General features: G+C 44.8%; 1 protein-coding gene across 2 annotated transcripts in view; it reads right to left on the bottom strand.

Moving 5' to 3' along the window:
* Positions 1-23,209, bottom strand: part of SPTBN2 (spectrin beta, non-erythrocytic 2) — a 411,931-nt gene that overhangs the window by 352,739 nt on the left and 35,983 nt on the right. Inside the window, exon 1 of one of the 2 annotated variants that reach the window (XM_029611248.1) lies at positions 17,021-17,520. The exons of the other annotated variant lie outside the window; for it this stretch is intronic. Within the exon in view, the coding sequence (XP_029467108.1) occupies positions 17,021-17,150 (130 nt within the window). The 5' untranslated portion in view covers positions 17,151-17,520. Of the gene's footprint in view, positions 1-17,020; positions 17,521-23,209 lie in introns of those variants that run through there. 2 annotated transcript variants of the gene reach the window in all.

Genomic DNA, 23,209 nt, shown 5'->3' with positions numbered 1-23,209 from the left:
TCTAATACATTTAACATTAATAACAAGGAAATTGTTGAAAAGGGATAAGTAAGAAAAACATAGAGAAAGGTAAACGAAAGAGGGAGAAACATAAGTTAAAAAATGAAAAGGTGGCACAAAGGGTTGCACGAAGTGGTGCACAAAGGGGAGTGCCCCTTTGTCGCGCAACGCCCGGCGCGCAACGCCTGGTGTTGAGGCGGGCTTAACGGTCCGATGGTAGTGACATCATGGGGGGGCGGGTCTAATGATCGCAGCACTCACATCACTGTTTCTTTCCAGATGGCACTACCTTTAGCCAAGCCAGATAGAAAGAATTAAAAAATTACTTTCCTGCTTGAAGTCTTCTCCAGAGCACAGAGCAGAACAGCCAGCAAGAGGAAAATGAGTGCAGGGATTGAGAAAGCCAGAACCACTGGCTATCAACCCTCTCTTCAGGATAGGGCTTTAACGAAAATAAGGGTCACAGACCCCCTACTCTACCAAGGAGATGGTTCCAATTCAGGGTCTAATACTGCTGGGAGTAATTTAATCTCCAAGTTTGGCTGCAGATTTTGTACCTCTACAATCTGCTAAAGACAGAGAATATTGAGCGACTGCAGGTGGCCCACTGTCTTATATACCAACAGTACAGTAAAGCTTTTCTTCTCTGTCTCCAGCTGCTTGAAGGGGAGAAAAACTCAATCATCTAGACTGATCTAGGGGATGATAAGGAAGCAGTTTTTGTGTGGACCAGAGAAAGAATATGGAGCTTCCTGCTGACACCTTGTGAAACAATTCTTCCACTTAGATCCATAAGATTTTCTAGTGGAATCCTTTCTTGAAGCTAAAAGAACACAAGATACATTATCAGATAATTCAAGGGATTCCAAAGTCAATTTCTCAACATCCAAGCAGTTAAGGACAGAGACTTAACTTTTGGATGTTGCAGCCTGCCTTAATAATGAGAGATGAAATCTGGGGAAATCCCAAGTCTGATTGATTCCCTGATGGCCATCTCCCACAGGAGCAGGAACCAGATCTGTCTTGGCCAACAGGGGGCTATGAGAATCATGGTGTCCCATCCTCTCTGAGCTTCATGAGGGTCTTCACTACTAGAAGGACTGGAGACCATACATACAGTAGTCCCCTGTCCCAATTCAAGGCACAGGCATTTGAGGCTCATTTGCTATACACCTGCTACCTGGAACACAAGAATGTGACCTTCCTGTTCTGAGGGGATACAAACAGATACCCCACTGGTGTGCCCAGCATCAGAAAATCTGATTCACTATCCCTTGGTTGAGGGACCACTTGAGGGGTTGCAAGGACTGACTCATCTGTCTGTCCGCAAGAACATTCTCCACTCCCGCCAGATGTGTGGCCTTGAGCACCATCTCCTGAGAGATGGTCCAGTCTCACAGCTGGACGGCCTCCTGACACAGGAAATACAAGCCCATAGCTCCCTGCTTGTTGATGTAGAAATCGACACTAGGTTGTCTGTCTGGACAAGGATAACTTTGCAGAGCAGGTGCAAAATTTAGTTCAATTTGACTCAGTTCAAGTTTACCCCTCAAATTAAGAACATTTTAGCGATAGGTTATTTTAAGTTGCATCAGCTTTGTCATTTGAGATCCTTTGTTGAACCAGAGGATTTTAGAACTATTGTTCAAGCTTTTATTATAACAACAATTGATTATTGTAATTCGTTATACACTGGGTTACCCAAAACACAGCTACATGCATTGCAGTATTTGCAAACTTCTGCCGCTAGGTTAGTTGCTAAAGTTCCAAAATATGAGCATATTACCCCAACATTGCAGAAGTTACATTGGTTACCTGTAATAAAGAGGATGAAATTTAAGATTTTATTACTAGCGAAATCGATTGAAGAAAACCTGCCCACTTATTTAACTAGTTTATTTAAGAATTATGTTCCTTTGTGGGATTTAAGCTCATCAACTCAATGTCTGCTCGAGGTTCCAATTGTACATGAGGTTCGTAATAGAATTATATCATCAGTTGGCCCAAAACTATGGAATGCCTTACCAGAGAATCTTAGGGTCTTTAATTTTTTATGAAAAACCCAAAGGTCTCTAAAGACATATTTGTTGAAGAGGCATTTTTAATAGATAATTTGTAGTATAATCTTTATTCTAATTTTTACTATTTTAGCCTGTTTAATTTAAATGTTATGATAATATTAATGTATTTTGCTGATTTCTTGTTTTAAATATGTTTGTTTTCCACTTAACATGATTCATTATAGGTGGATAATAAGTACAGTAATAAATAAATAAGCAAATAAATTAAAAAAATCCTTTAGAAATTTCGCAGAAATCCAATATGTTTAATCTGTACACTCTTTTGATGATGCTGAGAACCTACACAGCTGAGGTTACACTGGGCCATCGGCTTATGTAAAACCATAGCTCCCCCTCTACTGGAAAGTCCTCTAGCACTGGTATTGGGATTTTGACTATGTTCCTGCAATCCAGTCAAAACTCCATCCCAGGTGTTGACTGGGTTGCTGTCTAGGGCTTAGGTGCCCTCTGTTGCCTAGGTCGGACATAAGGGGTCTGCTATGCATGGAACCAAGGGAGCAGAGGATAGTACCTCCGTGGCTAGAAAATGGTGCCTCCTTTTGTCCTGACTTTGGATACCTCTGATCCGTGCAACTCGGTCACTGAAAAGATTCTCTTCTGTGCACAGCATGTTGGCAAGTCTTTCCTTCCCTTCTGGGCAGAGATCTGAGGCCTGCAGCCAGGTGAGCCTGCAGGCCCCTATCCTCTATGGCAGAGACACTTGATGCCATTTTGAAAACATCAAAGATCGAATGCACTCTTTGTCCCCCAGTGACTGGAGGGCATCTTGCTGTTATATTCCACATGTACTGGCCCATGAAGAGCTACTAAGAGGCTATGGAGGCATTGAGCATAGGTCCCAGAAACACTTTTCTCCCAATAATATCCATGGTCCTAGAATCCTTTCCCAGTGGCATCAAGGAGTGGGGTTTTTTTTTCAAAATAATTTTTATTCTATGAAGGCTCATATACTGGTATAAATTGCAAAATCTGCTCACAATACAATCAATAATGCTAAAAAGAAATAGTTACGTTCCAACCATGAGATAATGATAGCATCTAAATATACAAAGCAACATCACAGAAAAACTTTTTAGTACTTTCTAATCCCCATATTCTTGCCTCCTTTCTCCTCCCAATTACAATGTCACCAAGTATTCTCTTCATATCCAATGCATACTACCATTCACACATCCATCTCCAGCTAAGTCCAGTGCAAGAGCTTCATTCCCTTAGATTCTTAACTCCTGTCCATTGAGTAGCCCAATATTGTTAGAGATTTTTCTCTTATCATCTCTTAATGCTCTATAAAAATTATCCCACAGTGCAACATAACCTTCCGACACTTTCCGTTTCACAAATTTAATGTCTAATCATTCATATTGTATCGGGTTCGTCATCTTAGATTGCTATAAGGCCAATTCAAGTGGCACATCTTTTATCCATGTACTGTGTTACACCAATTTATGTAATGACCCAAAGATGAATGTTACTTTTGCAAACCGTTGTGATGTTCACTTGGAACGACGGTATATAAAATATCTAACTAACTAAATAAATAAAATAATGTACACTTCCAAGTTATTTGCACTGCTAAAAATAAAAAAACGCTTCTCGCAATGGCAGGCATCCACTAAACAAGTCAGGTCTCCCTGCATACACATTCCTCCATCCAGAGGTAAAAGAATCCCAGAATGAAAACAGTTGTTGCAGAATTACTTTCCAAAATAGTAGGATCTTGTCACATTGAAGAAACTCGTCAAACTAAATACTTGTAGCAGACATGCATCTATTACAATTTCAGGATTTATTGAAACCCATTATCAACATAGCAGTGGGGGAGTATTTTAAACCTCATTTCTCTGATAGGGACATCAATATTATCAATATAAAGCCTCTGAAAAGTCTTCTTGCATGTCCACTTTGGTAATCGCACTTTGCAAGACTCTACGCTAGTATCCACTCAAATCACTCAGTACACTATGCGAGTCTTTAGCCATACAATATTTATACCATTGAGAAATGGAATTTCTTTTTTTAATCTCCCATACTTCTCATATCCGTCACTATTTTTTCCCCAATCTTATCTGCACATCAGACCATTGCAAGGAATTGAGATAATGTTGTGTCTGTAGGTAAGCAAAATAGTGAGACCTTTGGAGATCATATTCACCTTGCAGTTGCAAGAAGGATTTCATGGTACATAAGAACATAAGAAATTGCCATGCTGGGTCAGCCCAAGGGTCCATCAAGCCCAGCATCCTGTTTCCAACAGTGGCCAATCCAGGCCACAAGAACCTGGCAAGTACCCAAACACTAAGAAGATCCCATGCTACTGATGCAATTAATAACAGTGGCTATTCCTTAAGTATAATTGATTAATAGCCATTAATGGACTTCTCCTCCAAGAACTTATCCAAACCTTTTTTGAAGTCAGCTACACTAAGGGGTAGATTTTAAGACATGCGCGCACGCATCCATGTGCATGCACTACCCAGGGCATGCACACATGGATATGCGATTTTATAACATGCGCACGGACCAATGTTCTACATTTATTTATTTTATTTATTTAAAATTATGAATTGCTCTTTCCATATTTAAAAAATCACTCAGATTGATTTACAAAAATAACATATAATACAATAAACATATAACATTAACCCCTAGATTCATCAAAATGTGATAAGTATCACACTGATAATGAAAAGGAGGGGCATAGCTATAATAATTACCACAGGTGGTTTATCTTGTGTCCACTGATATGAGAGAGACGCTTTATAAGGCTTGCATAGTACTCAACTCTTTATTTCACTATAGGAGGGCTAGCTAGTAACGCGAGGTGAGATTTAGTTGGTGGTCTAGGGTTTTGGGGCCAGTTTTAGGTGCAGAGTGAGACATACGAACAGCACAGTAGACTTTGGCAAAGTGATTTGGAGGGAGGAATTTGACGTGATTTGGAGGGAGGAAAGTCATACCAAGATGAGATTACTTCAGTGTTCTCTCACCCTAGCTAGATAGTACCCTAGTAGAGAGACCATCAAGCTAGGGCAAAAGAACATTGTAGAAATCTCATCTTTATGTGCCCTGCCACACATCCTCCTATTTTTGATTAGGCCTATTGTAACATGCATTGGGTATGGGCTTAGCCCTCAGAAATTTATGAGTAAACAATTACCATTACAATACAGTAAATTCCCATAGAAAAACAGGACTAATTGCCAGCAATCAAACAGTAGCAACCCTACCTATAAAAAAGCAACATTGCACATATTAAACCAGGCCCTAAGACAGCAATACACCTCCTAAAGGAAAACAGACCAAGCCAAGCTTCTTTTCCAGTGTAGGGATCTAAAAGCAATCTAGAAAGTAAATAAACTGAACCTCATGCTAGCAGAATAAATACGTCATTTTGATCAAACATGCAGAGCACAGCCAGACCTTCACTAAATACAAAGAGATCATGAAGTATAAATAGAAAGTGTGCTGACAAAAATTCAACTGGATACTACAAGCTGAACTCTGTATGCAGAGAAATAATGGAAAAACAGAAACATCACCATTCCTCATAAAACATTAAACCATAAAATCAAGAAAAATAAAACATAATAGTAAAATCATAAATAAAATGAATATTTCAAAACAGCTGACAAAATAGAACATCCAATAATTAAAAACTAATTTCTTAAAAATTCCTAAACACCGACAACATACTTCAAAACAGGATTCATATTAATTAACACCCAATAGTTAAAACTAATAATGATTAAAAACATCCTCCACTCCCCATATCTGGGAACTTTTTTTTACAGTCATCCTGAGAATTAAATCCACTTTGAAGTGACTGAAAGGGGGAAAATAAAATCAAATAAGTTATCATGCATTAGTTGGGGGTGGACGGTGTGCAAAGACCTCCTCCTTTCTCTCTCATATAACACACTCGCACTCTCTAACACACATGATCACACACACAGGCTCAAAGCTGGATTAAGAAGCAAGAATGCTCACACACACACACACATTGACCCTCACACACTCTTATTCACTTGCTTGCTGACACACATTCTTACTGTCTCTCACATGCTCTCTTATGCACATACATGCTGACACACATATATACACATAGTCTCTCACACATACACAACTCTCATTCTCACATGCTCTCTCTCATACATACATACATACATACACACTCTCTCTCTTCCACATGCTGTCTCACTCACACACACAGGCTCTCTCACTCCCACATGCTATCTTGCTCAAGCACAGGTTCTCACTGACACATGCTGTCTCTTTCACACACACAGAGGCTGTCACATGCTGTGTCTCCAAACATTCAGGCTCTCACTCCCACAGTCTCTCAACTCACTCTCATACACAATCTCTCAACTCACTCTCACACACAGACACATAATACACACGCAATCTCTCCACTCACTATCATATACACACACACAGTCTCTCAACTCACTCTCATACACATACACACACACACACACACACACACACACACACTCTATAGGCACTCAGCCTCTCTCTCACCTCTGGGCCTCCTCTTCACAGGTTGCTGCAGGATGGGCTCTGCAGCAGCCCTGATCTTCTTGGGCTGCCACGATGTGGGATCCGCAGTAGCCCTGCTGCCAGGCTTCCTCCTCTTCTCGGGCCGCTGCGACATGGGATTCACGGCGCCCCATAAGCGCTGCTCCTCTTCTGTAGGTGGCCAGTGCTCCTCCTCTTTCCTGCCTGCGCAGCTCCGTAACATTTTTCTTCCGGGGCCGCGTGGGCAGGAAGGAGGAGCACCTGCAGGTTTGGACGTGACCTTTTTCTTTGGGCCGTGGTGAGATGAGCTCCACCACGGCCCTGCCGATCTTCCTGCTGTGTGCGTCCATCCACCTGCAGCTGCATGGGCCTCCATGTGAGCCATCATCACCCCCCTATGATTCTGCACCTGGGGGCATTGCCCACCCCCCCCCCCTCCCTTGGTACGCCACTGGCAGGCGCTCAAAACAACGATAGCAGCAGAAGTGGAGTCGGGACAAGAAGCATGGGGTCAGGCAAAGCATGCTACTTTATTTCCAACTCTTTGGTTGGGTCAATAGGCCCTATTTAAGCACTTAGTCAGCTGATTGGTTCTTGAGATGCCCAGCCTTTCCTTACTTGACCAGGCTTTACAGTGTCCGGTTAACCATTGTAACTGGACACAGTACAGCAAGCTTTAAAACCAGGCTGTCTGGTTCAAAACCGGTCAGTTGGCCACCCTAACCACACGGCTCCCGCGACCACATGGCTCTGTGGAAGAAAATAGACTGAGGGACTCTGCCTAGGGAGCAGGGTGATAACTACAGCTGTACATGCTCAGTAGGGCATGTTTGAAAGATCTAAACCTTTGAGATCAAAGTTCCGGGCTAGGTTCCATCCGATAATGTCACCCATGTGTGAACACTGCCATCTTGCTTGTCCTTGGAGAATTTAATTTATCCATACTCCACCATTTAATAAACCATCTCCATGCCAGCCCCGCCAATACAAGTAATACAATTCTTTTTAATCTTATGGGCCCCTGTGATTTATGAAGATGAATAATATATAATGGAGACCCGGGGCCAGATATCCCATGCATTAGATCAGGTATATAGTAATTGTACTCCTCAGTATACCAATCCCAAATAAAGTGCATCTGATATGTGGTAAAATATAGTCAAAAATTGGGTGAATTCAGCCCCCCAAGCTCCTTCTTTCTTAACAGGTTAACGTATCTTATTTTTGCTCTTTTCCTTGTCATATGAAATTTGCAAAAATAGAACTCAACCATGTCAGATCTTTCCTTGCAAACCAACCAGACAACATCTGAGTTTGTACAAAAGCTGGGGAAAATCACTATTTTTAGCAGACCACACCTATCCATACAGGACAGTGGCAAGTTCTTCCACAGCTTCAGTTGTGTCTCAAACTGTAATATGGTGGTGCCGATGTTCAGAGAATACAACTCTTATAGATCCTTTGGGACCAGCACTTCCAAAGAGAATAGGAGATAGTGGTCATCTCTGATGAACACCACCCTGCAAGACAAAGGACTGAGAAACTTGACCATTGAGCAACACTTTAGCAGCTGGGTTACCATATAAAATATGTAACCAATTCAGATATGGACTTTGGAACGCATACTGTTCTAAAACCCAGATTAGGGCTTCAAATGCCTTCTCCGTATCTAGGCTTACTATCATGCCTTTTTTGGGGAGAGGCAGATATCAATGTCTCTTTTAGTTTTCACACATTTTGAACCCTTTTAATGGCCCTTGACAAAACTTCTTTGATTAGTTGACACCAGATATGGTACCACCTTGCTCACTCGGACAGCAAGGATTGAAGCTAATAGCTTGACATCCACATTTATTAATGATATTGGTCTATGGGAGCCTACCTCCAGAGGGTTTCCCCCCTTCTTATGCAAAATCATGAGTAAATAAAGAACTTTGCTGAAGGAGGTCACCATAAAAGTTTGTTAATGTCGAAAGTAGTGAAAATTTCAGAACCTTATAAAATTTAGATCCCAGGCCATCTAAACCAGGTGCCTCTCCCAATTTTGGGAGAGGCACCTGGTTTGGGAGAGGCACCTCCCATTAGATGGCTCAATAAACATCAGATTCTGAAATAGGTTGGTTAAATGCTCCTATTTGTGTTTGTTAACCAAGGCAACCGTAAGCCTTGAAAAAAGGTATTTTTTATCTGTATGTCCTCCTGCTTATGTGCATATAATCCTTGAAAGAATTCAATATTTTTGAGTGTGATATCTTTGGTAGTGTTACAAGTTTTCCCCACCCTATCCCTGATCCCTGCAATATATGATCGAGAGTCCCTAATCCTCACCAAATTTGCCATCATATTAGCTATTTTGTTACCATACTTATAGAAATTGTATTTATAATAGTAAAAGGATTTTGCTCTTTGGAACAATTGATTTAATGCTGACCTGGCTTCATCTAAAACTTGTTTTTGATATTCCAGAAGCCCTCTCTGCTGGTCAAGCTTAGCTGTCTGAACCAATCTTGGCAGTTTTAAGATTTCAGCATTACATATTTTATTCTTCTTTCTAACCTAGGCTATTATTGCCCACACACAACTGCTTTCCCTGCCTCCCACAATAAGGATGAAAAAACCTGAGGCTGTTTGTTATGTGTTATACAGTCTTTCCACTGTTCTTGAAGATAAACCCCAAAGTGTTCATCATGTATCAAGTCTGAGTTCATCCTCCACTCAAATCCTCTTGTAGGAACATTCGCTTGTCATGGAGTGTGGTGTGGCAGCATTGATGCTACTCAGCTTATGAGGCATGGGCTGGATCCACGTCGACAGCAGGCAGGCACACTATTGGCTGGGACTGAGCAGAGACTTCACCTACACCAGCCTCTTTCCCTGTGTTGCGTATGAGGTGGATCCTTGGGCTGAGGTGGGGTTGACACAACCCATAGGCAAGGGCCTACGGGTCCCCACCATCAGCAGGCAGAGTGGGCTGAAGCTGGAGGCCACTGGAGCTTCACCTATACCAGCCCACATTCCCCTCGGGTTGAGCATTCGGTTCCGGGCCAGCAGGACTTAGGTGGGCCTCAAGGTTAAGTACAGGTAGTAGATAGTTCAGCCCAGAGACAGCAGCAAGCAGGTGGTGTGGTCCTATCCCAGATGGGATGTGGAACAGGAACTCAAGCACCAAGGAACAAGAAGGAACTGAAGGTGCCTGAGCAAAGGGAGGCCGAAGCTTTAATAGTCCGTGTCCAGAGGATAGGGACAGAGGCGTCACGGTCAAGCTTGAATGGAAGCTGGCGGCACTTGGAAGGTGGAGCAAGCAACGTGGAACTCTGGTCTCAAGAAAGTCTGAGGCGAAGTCGTTCATAGCAATGGTCAAGGCACGGAGAAGGCAGGCGTGGTCAGACGGAACAATGATCAAGGCACGGAGAAGGCAGGTATGGTCAGATGGAGTAATGGTCAAGGTACAGAGAAGACAGGCGTGGTCAGACGGAGCAATGGTCAGTCTTGGAGAAGGCAGGCAAGGTCAGGCGTAGTAGTGGTCAGACTCGGAGAAGGCAGGTAAGGTCAGGCGTAGCTATGGTCAGAACCAGGAAGTCAATCAGCACACAGACGAGACAAACAAGGAACAGGAACCAGGAGCTAGGAGAAACAGGAACACGAAGCAAGGCTCACAGAGAAGCAACGAGTACGAGGAAACCTGGAACAGGAGACCAAGGAGACCTGTTACAAAGGTAACGCTTCAGTGCGAGGCCTGAGCATGTAAGCGCTGAGGGAACTGACGTCAGCATCCGAGTCCGCGGCCAGGTTCCCGCCGTGGGCCCTTTAAAGATTTCACTGGTGTGTGCACGTGCGCCTAGGGAGGAGTGCGGCGGCGCCGCCGGTGTCTCTCCGTAAACCCCGCAGAGAGGCCTGATGAATGGAGGCATCCTGGCTGGAGTTCCCGGGAAGCGGAGCAGGGCCAGAGGTGCTGGCGGAGGTCCGAGGTCGGGTCTGGTGGCCCACCGCCGCCAGCGATGAGGAGCTGGAGCCTGAAGCTTGAGTAGAGAGGTGAAAGGGCCGTACCGCGAGGCTGCCGCGGGCGGCAAGCGTAACACCCTGTGGGTTGAACCTTTGGGTTCTGAGGTCAACAGGGCTTAGGAGAATATCCACAGCTGGATGAGCAGTCCAAGGATCAGGGAAGGCAGCAGTCAGACAGCATCAGTATCTGGGCAAGGGTTAAGGTAGATGTCGATCAAGCAGTCAGTAATCAAACAAGGTTCAAGGCAGGCAGCAATCAGAAAGAGTCAATATCCAGGCCAGGGTCAAGGAAGTGAGAAATCAGTCAGAGAAAAACAAGGAAGGCAGAAGACAAGGAAAGACCAGTAAGGAGGGGCAGGGACAAGGAGGCAGATGAGGCAGGAACAGGAGAACAAAGCAGGAACAGGAACAGGCAAGGAACTGGATCAAAGTTGGAACGAGACAGGAGCAAGGCAGTGACTGAGACAAGGCAGGAGCAACTAGCAACAAACACCAGCTATCACAGGGGGACCTGTTTCTGAGGCATCGATCTGCTGTCTTTCTGGCGTTTAAATGGCTCCAGCATGTGATGTCATCAGGATGCGCTGCGGGAACTTTATCACCATGGGCCCTTTAACAAGCGGTCTAGGAAGAGGCAGAGGAGCAGGTATAGCAAGGCAGCATCCTGGGGTAAATGAGGGCCGACCATGGCATGGCTGCTGTGGTCAGCTGAGTGTTATGCTGCCAATTCTAAAGCAGTGCTGACAGGTGCATGATCGGACACTGATATAATTCCAATTTTGGCATCCAGAGCCGAGGGAAACATAGCCTCAGATATCTATAAGTAATCTAATCCCGAGTAACATTTTGCTGCATCGGAGGTGGACTCTTGGGCCGAGGTGGGGTTGACGCAACCCGTAGGTAGGGACCTACGGGTCCCCACCATCGGCAGGTGGAGTGGGCTGAAGGTAGAAGCCGCTGGAGCTTCACCTATACCGGCCCTCATTCCCCGCGAGTTGAGCCTTTGGGTGCCGGGGCTGGCAGGACTTAGCTGGGCCTCGAGGTTGGTTTGAGAAGAAAGGTAGGTCAGCCCAGAGACAGCAATCGATAGGTGGCGTAGTCCTACCCTGGACTGGGTTCAGTACAGGAACTCAGGCGCCAATGGAATGGAGAGTAACTGGAGGCGCTCAAGCAAAGAAAGGCCGGAGCCTTGTAAGTCCACGTCCAGGGAATAGGCTTGGGGAGGCGTCACTGACAGGCTTGGATCAGGGCCAGCGGCAAGTGGAGGTCATGGCAAGCAATGTAGAATTCTGGACACGGAGAAGTCTGTAGCATAGTCAATCAAGGCAATGGTCAGGGCACGAAGAAGGCAGGCGTAGTCAATCAAGGCAATGGTCAGGACATGGAGAAGGCAGGCGTAGTCAGGCGTAGCAGAGGTCTGGGGCTGGAGATAGGCTGAAGAATAGTCAGACGAGCAGAGTCGAAATCCAGAGTCAGTCCATCACATAGACAGGGCAGGAACGAGGAAGACAGGAACCGGGAACCACGGGAATCAGGAACACGAAGTAGGATTCTCTATCAGCAACGAGTATGAGGAGTACGAGGAGACCTGTTGCAAAGGTAATGCTATGGATCAAGGCCTGAGCTTATATACACGGAGGAGTCTGACGTCAACATCCGGGGCCGCAGCCAGGTTCTCGCTGCGGGCCCTTTAAAAGGATTAGCAATGCGCGCGCGCATGCGCGCCTAGGGATGGGCGCAGTGCCGATGGCAGCATCTCTCCGCGGCCCACGCGGAGAGGCCCAACGAGCAAGGGCATCTTGGCTGGCAACACTGGGGACCATGGCAGAGCCGGAGGTGACCAGAGGTTGGAGCTGGTGGCCCACCACCGTCAGTGAAGAGAAACCAGGAGCTGGATTCCGTGTAAGAAGGTGAGAGGGCCGCGCCACAGGTCTGCCAGGGGCAGCACATGTAACACATTTACTGTATATGGAAAAGTGTAAAATGTAAAATCTTTTTCCCCTGGATGTAAAACATACTAGACATTTATCAGTCCCATCACTCTACATACATAATTGACCACCATCTAAGAGGCATCCTCTTTGACTGTTTTTCCTGGATTACAGGCTATACTGTTATCTGCTATTATAGTGAAGTTCCCCCTACAATGGGTTGATACTCTGATAGCTGCAGCAATTTATTCACTCTGGAGATAATTTTCAAAAGAGTTAATGCGCATAAATGTAACATACTATCATAGCAGTTTGAAAAAGCCATTTATGCGCATAACATGCACTTACATGTTAATATCCTATGGATGATTCAATGGCATATACTGTAGCAATTTTCAAAAGTCCATTTACATGGGTAAACTCCATATACACTTGTAAAACCCAAACCCGTATAATTGCTTTTTAAAACCAGGTCCCATATGTACAAAATAATCCTGAGAATATCTGTTTGGGGCATAGATATTACAAAATACAAGCTTCTGCCAAAATCAAGTACCCACCTCAATGAAAAACCGCCCCTCCTCATCATATATGCTAACCTCCATTACATAAGGGTGTTGCTTGCGAAAAAGAATAGCCATTCCACTTTGCTGACTTAAGAAAGAAGAAAGAAAACATTGTCCAACCTTGGCATATCTCAGCCTAGCTTGATGGTACCCTGTTATAGAGTCCATCAAGCTGGGGTGAGAGAACAATGTAGAAATCTCATCTTTGTGAAATTATCCTCGCTCCAAATGACGTCAAATATTCACCGAGGTGTACTGTGCAGTTCATACGGCTCATTCTGCATGTAAAACTAGCCCCTAAACCCTAAACCATCACCAACACCTCACCTCAAGCTATTAGCTTGGCCCTCCTATAGAGATATAAATAGTTGACTACTATGAGGGCCTTATAAATTATCTTTCTCTCTCTCTCAGCACTTTATGAGCTGCAAAATAGAAGTATTGTGGGGGGTGAAAAGTTAACTGCTTATAAGAACATAAGAAAATGCCATACTGGGTCAGACCAAGGGTCCATCAAGCCCAGCATCCTGTTTCCAACAGTGGCCAATCCAGGCCATAAGAACCTGGCAAGTACACAAAAACTAAGTCTATTCCATGTTACCATTGCTAATGGCAGTGGCTATTCTCTAAGTGAACTTAATAGCAGGTAATGGACTTCTCCTCCAAGAGCTTATCCAATCCTTTTTTAAACACAGCTATACTAACTGCACTAACCACATCCTCTGGCAACAAATTCCAGAGTTTAATTGTGCGTTGAGTAAAAAAGAACTTTCTCCGATTAGTTTTAAATGTGCCCCATGCTAACTTCATGGAGTGCCCCCTAGTCTTTCTACTATCCGAAAGAGTAAATAACCGATTCACATCTACCCGTTCTAGACCTCTCATGATTTTAAACACCTTGATGCAGTAATTCTAAAAATTACCCTAAACACACCCCTTTCTCTTACCGTGGGCATTATACATGTGATATAGCATTTTGATGAATCTAGGGGTTTGTTTGTTGCCTGAAAAGATATGAAGTGTTTTTTCTGTTGTGACTTAATAATGCTTCTGAATATTCAGCTAATGCCTAGCCTATGTCTATTCTCTGTTGATTCTGCCTGCATATGGTGCCACATCGATCGAGTGCCACCGACATATTTTTTAAGATCTGTTGCAGCATGTCATCTGAGAGCTACCATTTTCTGGTCTGTTTTTTTCTGGTCTGTTTGCAGGGCTTTTGTGGTTATATTTCACAGCTCATACAATAAAGTGGCACACACACATGTATTCTGTTCCTTCCATCATCAGTCACTACTTTCTACACCTGCTCAGCAACTTAGATTTTCAAAATAAATTGAAAATAGATGAAGCCCTGCCGAAGCCAAGGTCTCCAGTTCCAGTGCATATGGCTGTTTGGTCCTCAATCCTGAGAAGCTTCGACGACCTGGGAAAGCTTCTTCCCTCAAGAGCCTAAGATCAGCAGCAGGACAGTAGTCATTGACCCCAATGCCCTCTGGACATCGGTGTCAAATCCGGCATCAATATCAGCACTGATACATTACCGGCAAGCACCCAAAGAGAATCAAGCAGAAGCTCGAGGGTCACCTTTGCCTGTCTTGGTGCCCTCGATGCCCCAGCACCAAAGTCATGAAGTGCCTTTTCCAAGGCTTGCTAGATCTTTTTATCCAACTCCCAAACATTGCCTATGCCAACACTGACTGGGAGGCAGATGGGTGGCCATATCCTCTTCAGAACTGAGAGGAGGATCGATGACAGATCACAGGACTGGTGGAGACTGTTGCAAGTCCTTGGCATGCTTAGAGGATGAACTCTGCTTGCCTTGGGACCACTTAGGGGGAGGTCTTGGCATGCATCAGATCATCCCCACTCCTGGTATCAGGCATTGGAGATTGATGCAAATGCTTCTTTGGCTTCTCTCGATGCTTGGCATGAGATCCTCGATATTGGAATTGAAGAGGTGAAACCAGACACCTTCTTCAACTGGGAAGAGTCAGACGGTGCCCTTTCTCTGGATTCCCTAACGACTGGCAGCATCAAGGGAACCAAAGATCTGCTCGATGACGATAACATGCCTTCCACTGATGCAGCTCCAAAGTCCTTCGATGTCAATGCCTCTGATGCCGTAAATCAATCTTCCAGTGCCTGAAGAGTGTCACCATCAGTTTCAATCAGGACTGGTGTCCTTTTGAGGTCATGGTCACACATTTGTGTTACTCCCGTACATCATGTGATGCTCCCAGGCAAAAGACACCTATCATAGGGGTTCTTGATAGACATGGTCCTTTTGCACTGCATGGATCGCTAGAGCCTGCTAGACATGCCCAGCCAAAACAGAATGGATGTAAACTCAAACTCGATGGCAGCAGTGGGTCGATGACTGGCGGGCACTGATGGCACACTTCCATGGAAGGGAAAATGACAGGAAAAGAAAACTCAAACAAATGATCAAAAAACTTACCTAGGGAAACTACAAGGAACAAGACCATGGACCCCGCAACGAATGATCCTGTTGTTTGGAAAAAATTACCAAAAATCCCAGAAAGAGGAGATTGAAGATCCTTGGAAAAAGAAAGACCCGAGGGATGGCTGAGGGGGGATATGATAGAGGTCTATAAAGTCATGAGAGGACTACAGCGGGTAAATTTGAATCGGCTATTTACTCATTAAGATAACAGAAGGACTAGGGGCACTCAATGAAATTAGCAAATAGCACATTTAAAACAAATCAGAGAAAATGCTTTTTCACTCAACACACAATTAAGCTCTAGAATTCATTGCAGGATGGTTAGGGCAGTTAGTATAGCTGGGTTTAAAAAAAGGTTTGGATAAGTTCCTGGATGAAAACTCCATAAACTGCTATTAATCAAGTTAACTTAGGGAATAGCCACTGTTATTACTGGCTTTACTGGCACGGGATTTATTTAATATATAACCTGGATTGGCTAGTGTTGGAAACAGGATGCTGGGCTTGATGGACCCTCGATCTGACCCAGTATGGCAACTTCTTATGTTCTTATGTGCCCTGCATGGATGCATGGTATAATGGCATGCTTGGGCCTGCCCAGTGAGGCACAGTCATAGTACTAGAAACTCTGTCATAAGTTTTCCATGCTGGGCTCCATCAGATGATTTCACCCCATGAGCAAGGACTGCCATCCTGCTTGTCCTCAGAGCTCAAGTATTTCCAAACTGGTTGCTGCTTCCGCTCATGCATCAGTACAGGCCAGAGAGGTGGTGGGGCCTCAGCAGTGAGAAATTATTTATTTTTTTAAATAGAATTAAATATACAGGACTACCTTGCACAGCTTCAGGCAGCATTACATGACAGCAGAAAACATGCTGTGCAGAACGTGACCTGTGGTTTTAATGGAGAAACCACAGAGAAAAACAGAAGCCATATACAAGAAGACTGCATGAAAAGAACATGAGGAGTTAAAAAGGCCACTTTCTGTCACTGTTAGTTACACTAGTTTCCCTGTCACAGAAAGAACATGTTATGTGTGATATATCATGATATTATCAGCCATGGAATATTTCCTGTCAGAGCAAACACAGGAATGACAGTGACTTTTCTTGTCATGATTAGAGCATGCCAAATACACATGATGTTTCTCATCACAAACAGAACAAGATAATTATGTAAGATATTTCTCATCATACAATAAACATAGGTAGTTATACTAGGTATTCCCTACCAGAGAGAGAACACAGGAGTTACATGGGATATTTCTTGCTACTGTCGGAATGTGCGAATTAATAAAATGCCCCCTGTCACAGAGTAAACATGGGATATTTAACACAGGAATCAGATGGGACATTACCCAGAGAAAATACAAGAATTACACAGGACATTTCTCAATACAGACTGAACACAGGAGTTACATGGAATCAAACACGTCCCAGACATGGCTGAACTTACCTTGTAGCTGTTTGAAGCGGCCCTCCAGCACATTGGAGTATTGGGCCTGGTTGATAAAGGCTGCAGGAGAGAGGCCGGGAGAAGAGGGAGCCCGTGGCACCTCCATCTGTCCTGGCTCATACTGAAACATGGTATATGTGACGAGCCCGGGGAAATATCCCTTCCAGTTTCACAGATTCAGCGCCCTCTCCACTTGCCTGAAGACCCCCTCCTCAAGGGCACACCAAAAGAACACGTAAAAGTTCCCACAGGCAGAACCCACACCCCTTCACTACTCACACTCGTGTGAGGAGAAGGATGGTGGGGATACCCTTTACAGGCATCGTTCTCTCAGAAAATAGGATCCCAAAGAGGATCCAAGCATTGGGGAACTGGGGGAAGAGGGGAAATAAAAGTCGCAGAGCTACTGTCAAGCGCGGTTTGCTTCTGCTCTGCCTTTGTCAGCAATGCTTTCAGCAGCCAAGGAGAGACAAGCCCTATACCAGGTTTTTCCTGAAGCACCTTGAGACTGCAGCACACACACCCACCTGCCTGCCCCGGGGCGGCCCTCCCATCCCATTCAGGGAACAGTAAACACAGGCCAGGGCACCTAGCCAAGCCACATTTACATAAGAGGCAGGTTAGGCCTCTCCTGTTGTGCACAGTGTGTGGGGGAGGTGAGGACTAGCCAGTTTTAACTGATTTTACAAGCAGAAGGCGGAGAGTGTGTAATCCCTCAGGGAGGAAAATATGGTAATCCAGGGGGGGGGGGGGGTAAAGACCTAGCCACCCACAGGGTCTGCAGAGAGGTTAATCTGCAACACATTATATATATTCCAAATCTACATGGTATCTCTCAAGTAGCCGCTCTACTTCTGATCTCTGCCCTCTGTGAGAGAGAGACCCTATCCCTGTAATGAAAAACAGAACTATATAATGTGACGACAAATAACAAAGACCATAAGCCCTTGCAACTAAGGATCCTATATTTATTTAATTATTAATATTCTGCTTTTAGGCACTTCAAAGCAGATTACATTCAGGTACTGTAGGTATTTCCCTATTCCCAGAGGGTTTACAATCACAGACGTAATTTTAAAATGAGCACACGTGCGCCCAAACGCACTCGTGTCGGCACACGAGAGAAGATACGCTGGAATTTTAAATCATGTGTGCATTTGTGCGCAGATGTTTTAAAATACGCCAGCCGTGTGTATGTGTGCTTCTAATTTTAAGAGGTTACTTGAGCAAAGCTGGAGCCATCGTCTTCCAAAGGACTCTGTCAGCAGATTTAAAAGCACGCGCATGCGAGGCACATTCCCAGTTTTCCAATTAGTCCACCAGTTTGTCCAGTTAATAGCGAGGTCTTTCAGACCCCTCTGGTTCTTCATCCTAACCCTGACCCCTGACCTTGTCCTATATGCCCTAAAACTCCTCGGGAGCAGCAGTAAAGTTATGCGGATATCTAGCCTATGCACACTGCGGCTTTTGGTTTTAATATGCGGAGTTACATGTGTAAGTGTTGGCCCTGCTCCAGAACCCCCATGTCCTGCCCCCTTATTTCTCACGCATGCACAGATACACATGCACGTAATTTGTGGCTTTTAAAATCTGCGTTGCTAGCATGTGGCCCACATACACACGCCACTGTTGGAAACAGGATACTGGGCTTGATGGACTCTTGGTCTGACCCAATATGGCATGTTCTTATGTTATGACTTCACTGTGCATTTAGTCTCCTGCAGGATCTTTATCCTGTTGGAATCCATGCCACCCTTAACCAAAGTACCAAACTGCTCCCCTCCCCCCAGCCACCACTACCACCAGGTTGATCCTCCCTATCATTGCAATATAATTTGTACCCTTCAGGAATTTGAAAATCTGTATCATATATCCCCTGTTCCTTCTCTCCTGCAGGGTATCTATATTTAGATTCTTCAGTCTCATTTCATAAATCTTCCGGTGCTGACCCCAGACCATTTTAGTCACCTTTCTCTGCACTGCTTCCATCCTGTCTCTGTCCCTTTCAAGATCGCTCTCCAGAAATATGATCAGTTCTGGAGACCGTATCTCAAAAGAGATAGAGACTGGATGGAAACTTCTCTGGTTCTCATTCCATTAGGCCCCTAGGCCATTCTTACTCCCCACTTTACTCCTTGCCTCTGAGCTCTCTTAGAGACCCCCCCTTACTGCTGGCCCTGAGCTCTGAGAGAAATGGCCCCAACCCCTGCAAGGGAAAATTGCTTTCCTTCACTGGTGATATGGAGGGGGCTCCAGCAAAGCTCGAACCAACAGATGAAGGGCTGGAGCCTTCTTAATAGAGTTAACAGGTTAGTCAGAAGCAAGCAAACTGGGACCCCTATGTGGGACAGCCGAAGAACTTTCTTATGCTGGAGGCAGGAACCACAGTGACTCTAGACTTTCTTCTTACAAATTCCAACTTTATTTATAATTATCAACAGATAAATACTTAGACTGCTTACCTCCAGCAGTGTATACACAGCATACTTCATGACAAGAGAGAATTTCAGGAGCTGCCTTCTTCTGGAGATGTGGGGTCTCCTGTTTCCAGCTGGGCTCCACCTCTTATCCTACCCAGCAGGGTCCCGCCCACAGAGCTCTCTCCATCTATTGGGTTTAATGTAGACCAGGCTAGATGCATGCTGATTAAAATGGGGAGGGGATGTAGGGCCATTCCTTTACATCCTAACTCTGCAACAACTCAATACATACCCATGAGTACTGGCATAGCTGCCCTCTGGCTTTCAAAACTTGCGAGGCTAGCAATTTCTCTATGCTGATCTTGCGATGCACGACATCAGCATAGAGCACATACTGGCTGCACTTGGTTTGAAGGCCGGCACACTTAGAGAAGCAGGAGAACGGGCTTCTTCCTCTTCTTAGCTGCTGACGGCCTCCTGGGCCTGCACCTCTTCTCAACTGCTTGGATCTCTTCTTTCTTCTGCCGCCGGCGAGATGGAATTTGCCAACCGTCTCCTAGGCCTCCTCTTTCTTCAGCCACCAGTGAGATAGGGGCTGCTGGCAGACACCCGGGCCTCTTCTTTCTTCAGCCATTGGTAAGCTGGGGGCCGCCGGCAGACTCCCGGGCCTCTTCTTTCTTCAGCCACCGGTGAGATGGGGGCCACCATAAGAACATAAGAACATAAGAAAATGCCATACTGGGTCAGACCAAGGGTCCATCAAGCCCAGCATCCTGTTTCCAACAGTGGCCACCAATGGCCACCAATGGCCACCAATGGCCTCTCAGACTTCATCTTTCTTCTGCTGCTGGCAAGATGGGATCTGCCAGCCACCTCCTCTTTCTTCAGCCACCGGTGTGATGGGGGGCCGCCGGCAGACTCCCGGGCCTCTTCTTTCTTCAGCCACCGGTGAGATGGGGTCCACCAGCGGCCTCCCGGGCCTGTTCCTCTTCTCGGTCACTGGCAAGATGGGGTCCGCCGGTGGGCTCACTGGCCTCTTCCTCTTCTCTGTCGCTGCTCTCCAGGATGGGCACGCAGTTGGTGGTGCACAGCACACCTCATTTTAAAGTTGGTGGTGCCTTTGCACCACTGTGCCCTATGGATGCTACACCCCTGCAGTCAAGCACAGGTAGTAGAAAACCCTGGAAGGGCAATTCACCATGCTAGCTACAGGAAAACAGACATTATGCCAGCAAGTCCTTTAGCCACAGGCCAAAAACAATGTTCATGTCATCTCTGGTCTCAATTTCAGCAAGTAGAATTGTGACCCTATCCTTACCTTATTGTAAATAATTCAGTGGTAGTCAAGACCAGTCTGGGGGCTTTGTGAGTCAGTACTGGTGTATTTACTTTTCAATTTATGCATCGTTCCTCCTGAAAGCTCAAGGTGATGTAAACTATTATGATGTGAACACATTTCACTTGTTATTCCCAAGACTACAACAGCAGGAGAACAGAGAAGGGCTAGTAAACGATGTTCTCATGGGGGAAGCACTGATCTGGACCTCCCTCACTTCTGGGCCATGACAGCCCCTGGATGGGAAATGGCATACTCCACGACTTTCAATGACCCTCATTGCACCCATACAACAGAACTGGCACCACTGTGCCAGAGGAATGGAACTGAACTGGTCATCATGGATGCCTCCTGGTTCCATCAGCTGATTGCTGATATTAAATGGAATGAACCTGCTCAGTGGCACCAGTTCTGAAGGAGGCTTGGGACTGAAATAAAAGATGAACTGGCCTGAATAGATCTCCTAATAGAATCAATGCATTTATAGACTTGTGTATCTATGTTGGCAACTACATGACTAAGTGGCAGCGGGAATGAAAGAAATATTCTGTTTCCACCGCGCATTTCCTATGCAAAACTTAACTCAGTCTTCACTTTACAAACAGAGGCTGCTTCTTCAACTCCAAATTTTATTGAAATGTAAAACAAGTAAACAAAGTCTTACTGTGAATTAACTGGAGAAAAGCAAACAAAACACTGTAGATCACAGAAAAATGAAGATAGGTTAAAAAAAAAAAAAGGACTATTCTGCAGGGTTAGACCAGATTAGCTGCTAAAGCATACAATCTGACCAGAGCTGACTGAAAACATGAAGAAAATCACCCAGGAAACCATGCTTCCAAGCCAGGGCTTAACCCTTTGAGCCAGCTGCATCGAATACAGAGAAAGCAGTGAATGTGCAGACTGACCACCAGTGGGCAGTATAACAGTACACAAAGAAACTTTATACAGAATAAAAACATGAACACAGCATTAGCAAACAAAAACAGAAAGGCTCCCATGGAAGCAGGACACTGAAAGCAGGACAAAAATGAATACACAGAAAAACACCTATGGAGACAAGATAAGGAGCAATGCAGTTATTTGGGCAGTGCTAGCCAGACAGACATCTCTTGAGCTTCCCTACCCAGAACCAATACAGAGAGCCACGGAGCAAGCACAGCTCACTTCTGAAGTGAAAGAGCAATTGAGATACCAACCCATCTGTTTATATTGCAGGAAGGCTGGATAGTATGCCCCTGAGTGTCCCCAGAAATGGCCAGCTGGAAATGAGTGGGCCTGGATTGGCAGAGAGATGCCAGGCACCAAGGAAGTCACCCCCTAAAAGCTCTCATGACCATTAATGGAGCCTCAGAACAATCTACTTGGGGAGCTCAGCATTCAACTTGGTCTTAAAGCAAGCCACTGCACTCTGAATGTAGTCCAGCCTCACCAGTTTATAACTGATTCCAGTTCAAGTGCCAACTTCATGAATCTGTGCCTTACTGAGGCTTTACTGCTTCCATATGAAGGTAAAGCTACATCTGAACTAGTAACAAAATCGACAGAAGCCTACTGAAAACAGGACCTGTGGCTTAGGAAACCTTTCGTCTGGAGGTATCAGCTTCTCATCATCTGTGAATGTCCCACTGACTCTGGGCAATCAAGGAAAACAGTCCCTAAAAAGGCCTTATTGTGGCTACCCCTGCAAATCTAGATCTGCTGCCGTCGTGCCTTGGAAATATGAGGAATACTGGGGCATCTTCAAGAAGCACAATGCTGACCATCCTCCCTGCACTGGGATTATGATCGTGCAATAGACCTTTACCAGATACCAGAAAACCATGTTCACCTTTACACCATGTTTGAACCTTAGCCGCCCTATAGGAGCACATGCAGAAAGGAAGTCATAAGTCATTTATCAATTATGATCATATGTTTTATTGTAATCTGCTATGGACAGGATACAGGATGAAGCAGAATCTAAATAACTTTTGAATAAAGTATAAATACCAAAATGTTTACATCACAAAGCAATAAAATACTTTAAATATAATACACACAACCCTAATGCAGATCTACTCCCTCCTTAATCTCAGTAGTCAGAGCACCAGGCCACATCAAGGAACTAAACACAAAACAAAACATTTCCAATCATAAATGCCTCACAATCTCCTTGTGGCCCCAAGGGACCCCTTTGATGCGACCTGCCTGCGATATGCTGCCAGCTCTCTCCTAGTAGAGATTATCATCCAGATCTGTACTTTCATTCCTTAACATTGACTACTTGATTCTCCACCATACCTTTTAGGCATCAGAGATAATTGACCCTATAGTCTTGTCCTGTTATGATTTATTGTTTTTACTGTGAATGTTTTTATGTAACCCACCTGATCTTTGAAGGGTGTGGGATATAAATGATTTTAAATAAGTAAATTCATAAATATATATATA

Source organism: Rhinatrema bivittatum, chromosome 8 (assembly GCF_901001135.1).
Source record: "Rhinatrema bivittatum chromosome 8, aRhiBiv1.1, whole genome shotgun sequence".
Classification (NCBI taxonomy): Eukaryota; Metazoa; Chordata; class Amphibia; order Gymnophiona; family Rhinatrematidae; genus Rhinatrema; species Rhinatrema bivittatum.
Note: the sequence above shows the minus strand (reverse complement) of the source record. Positions and strands in the feature narration are given on the sequence as shown.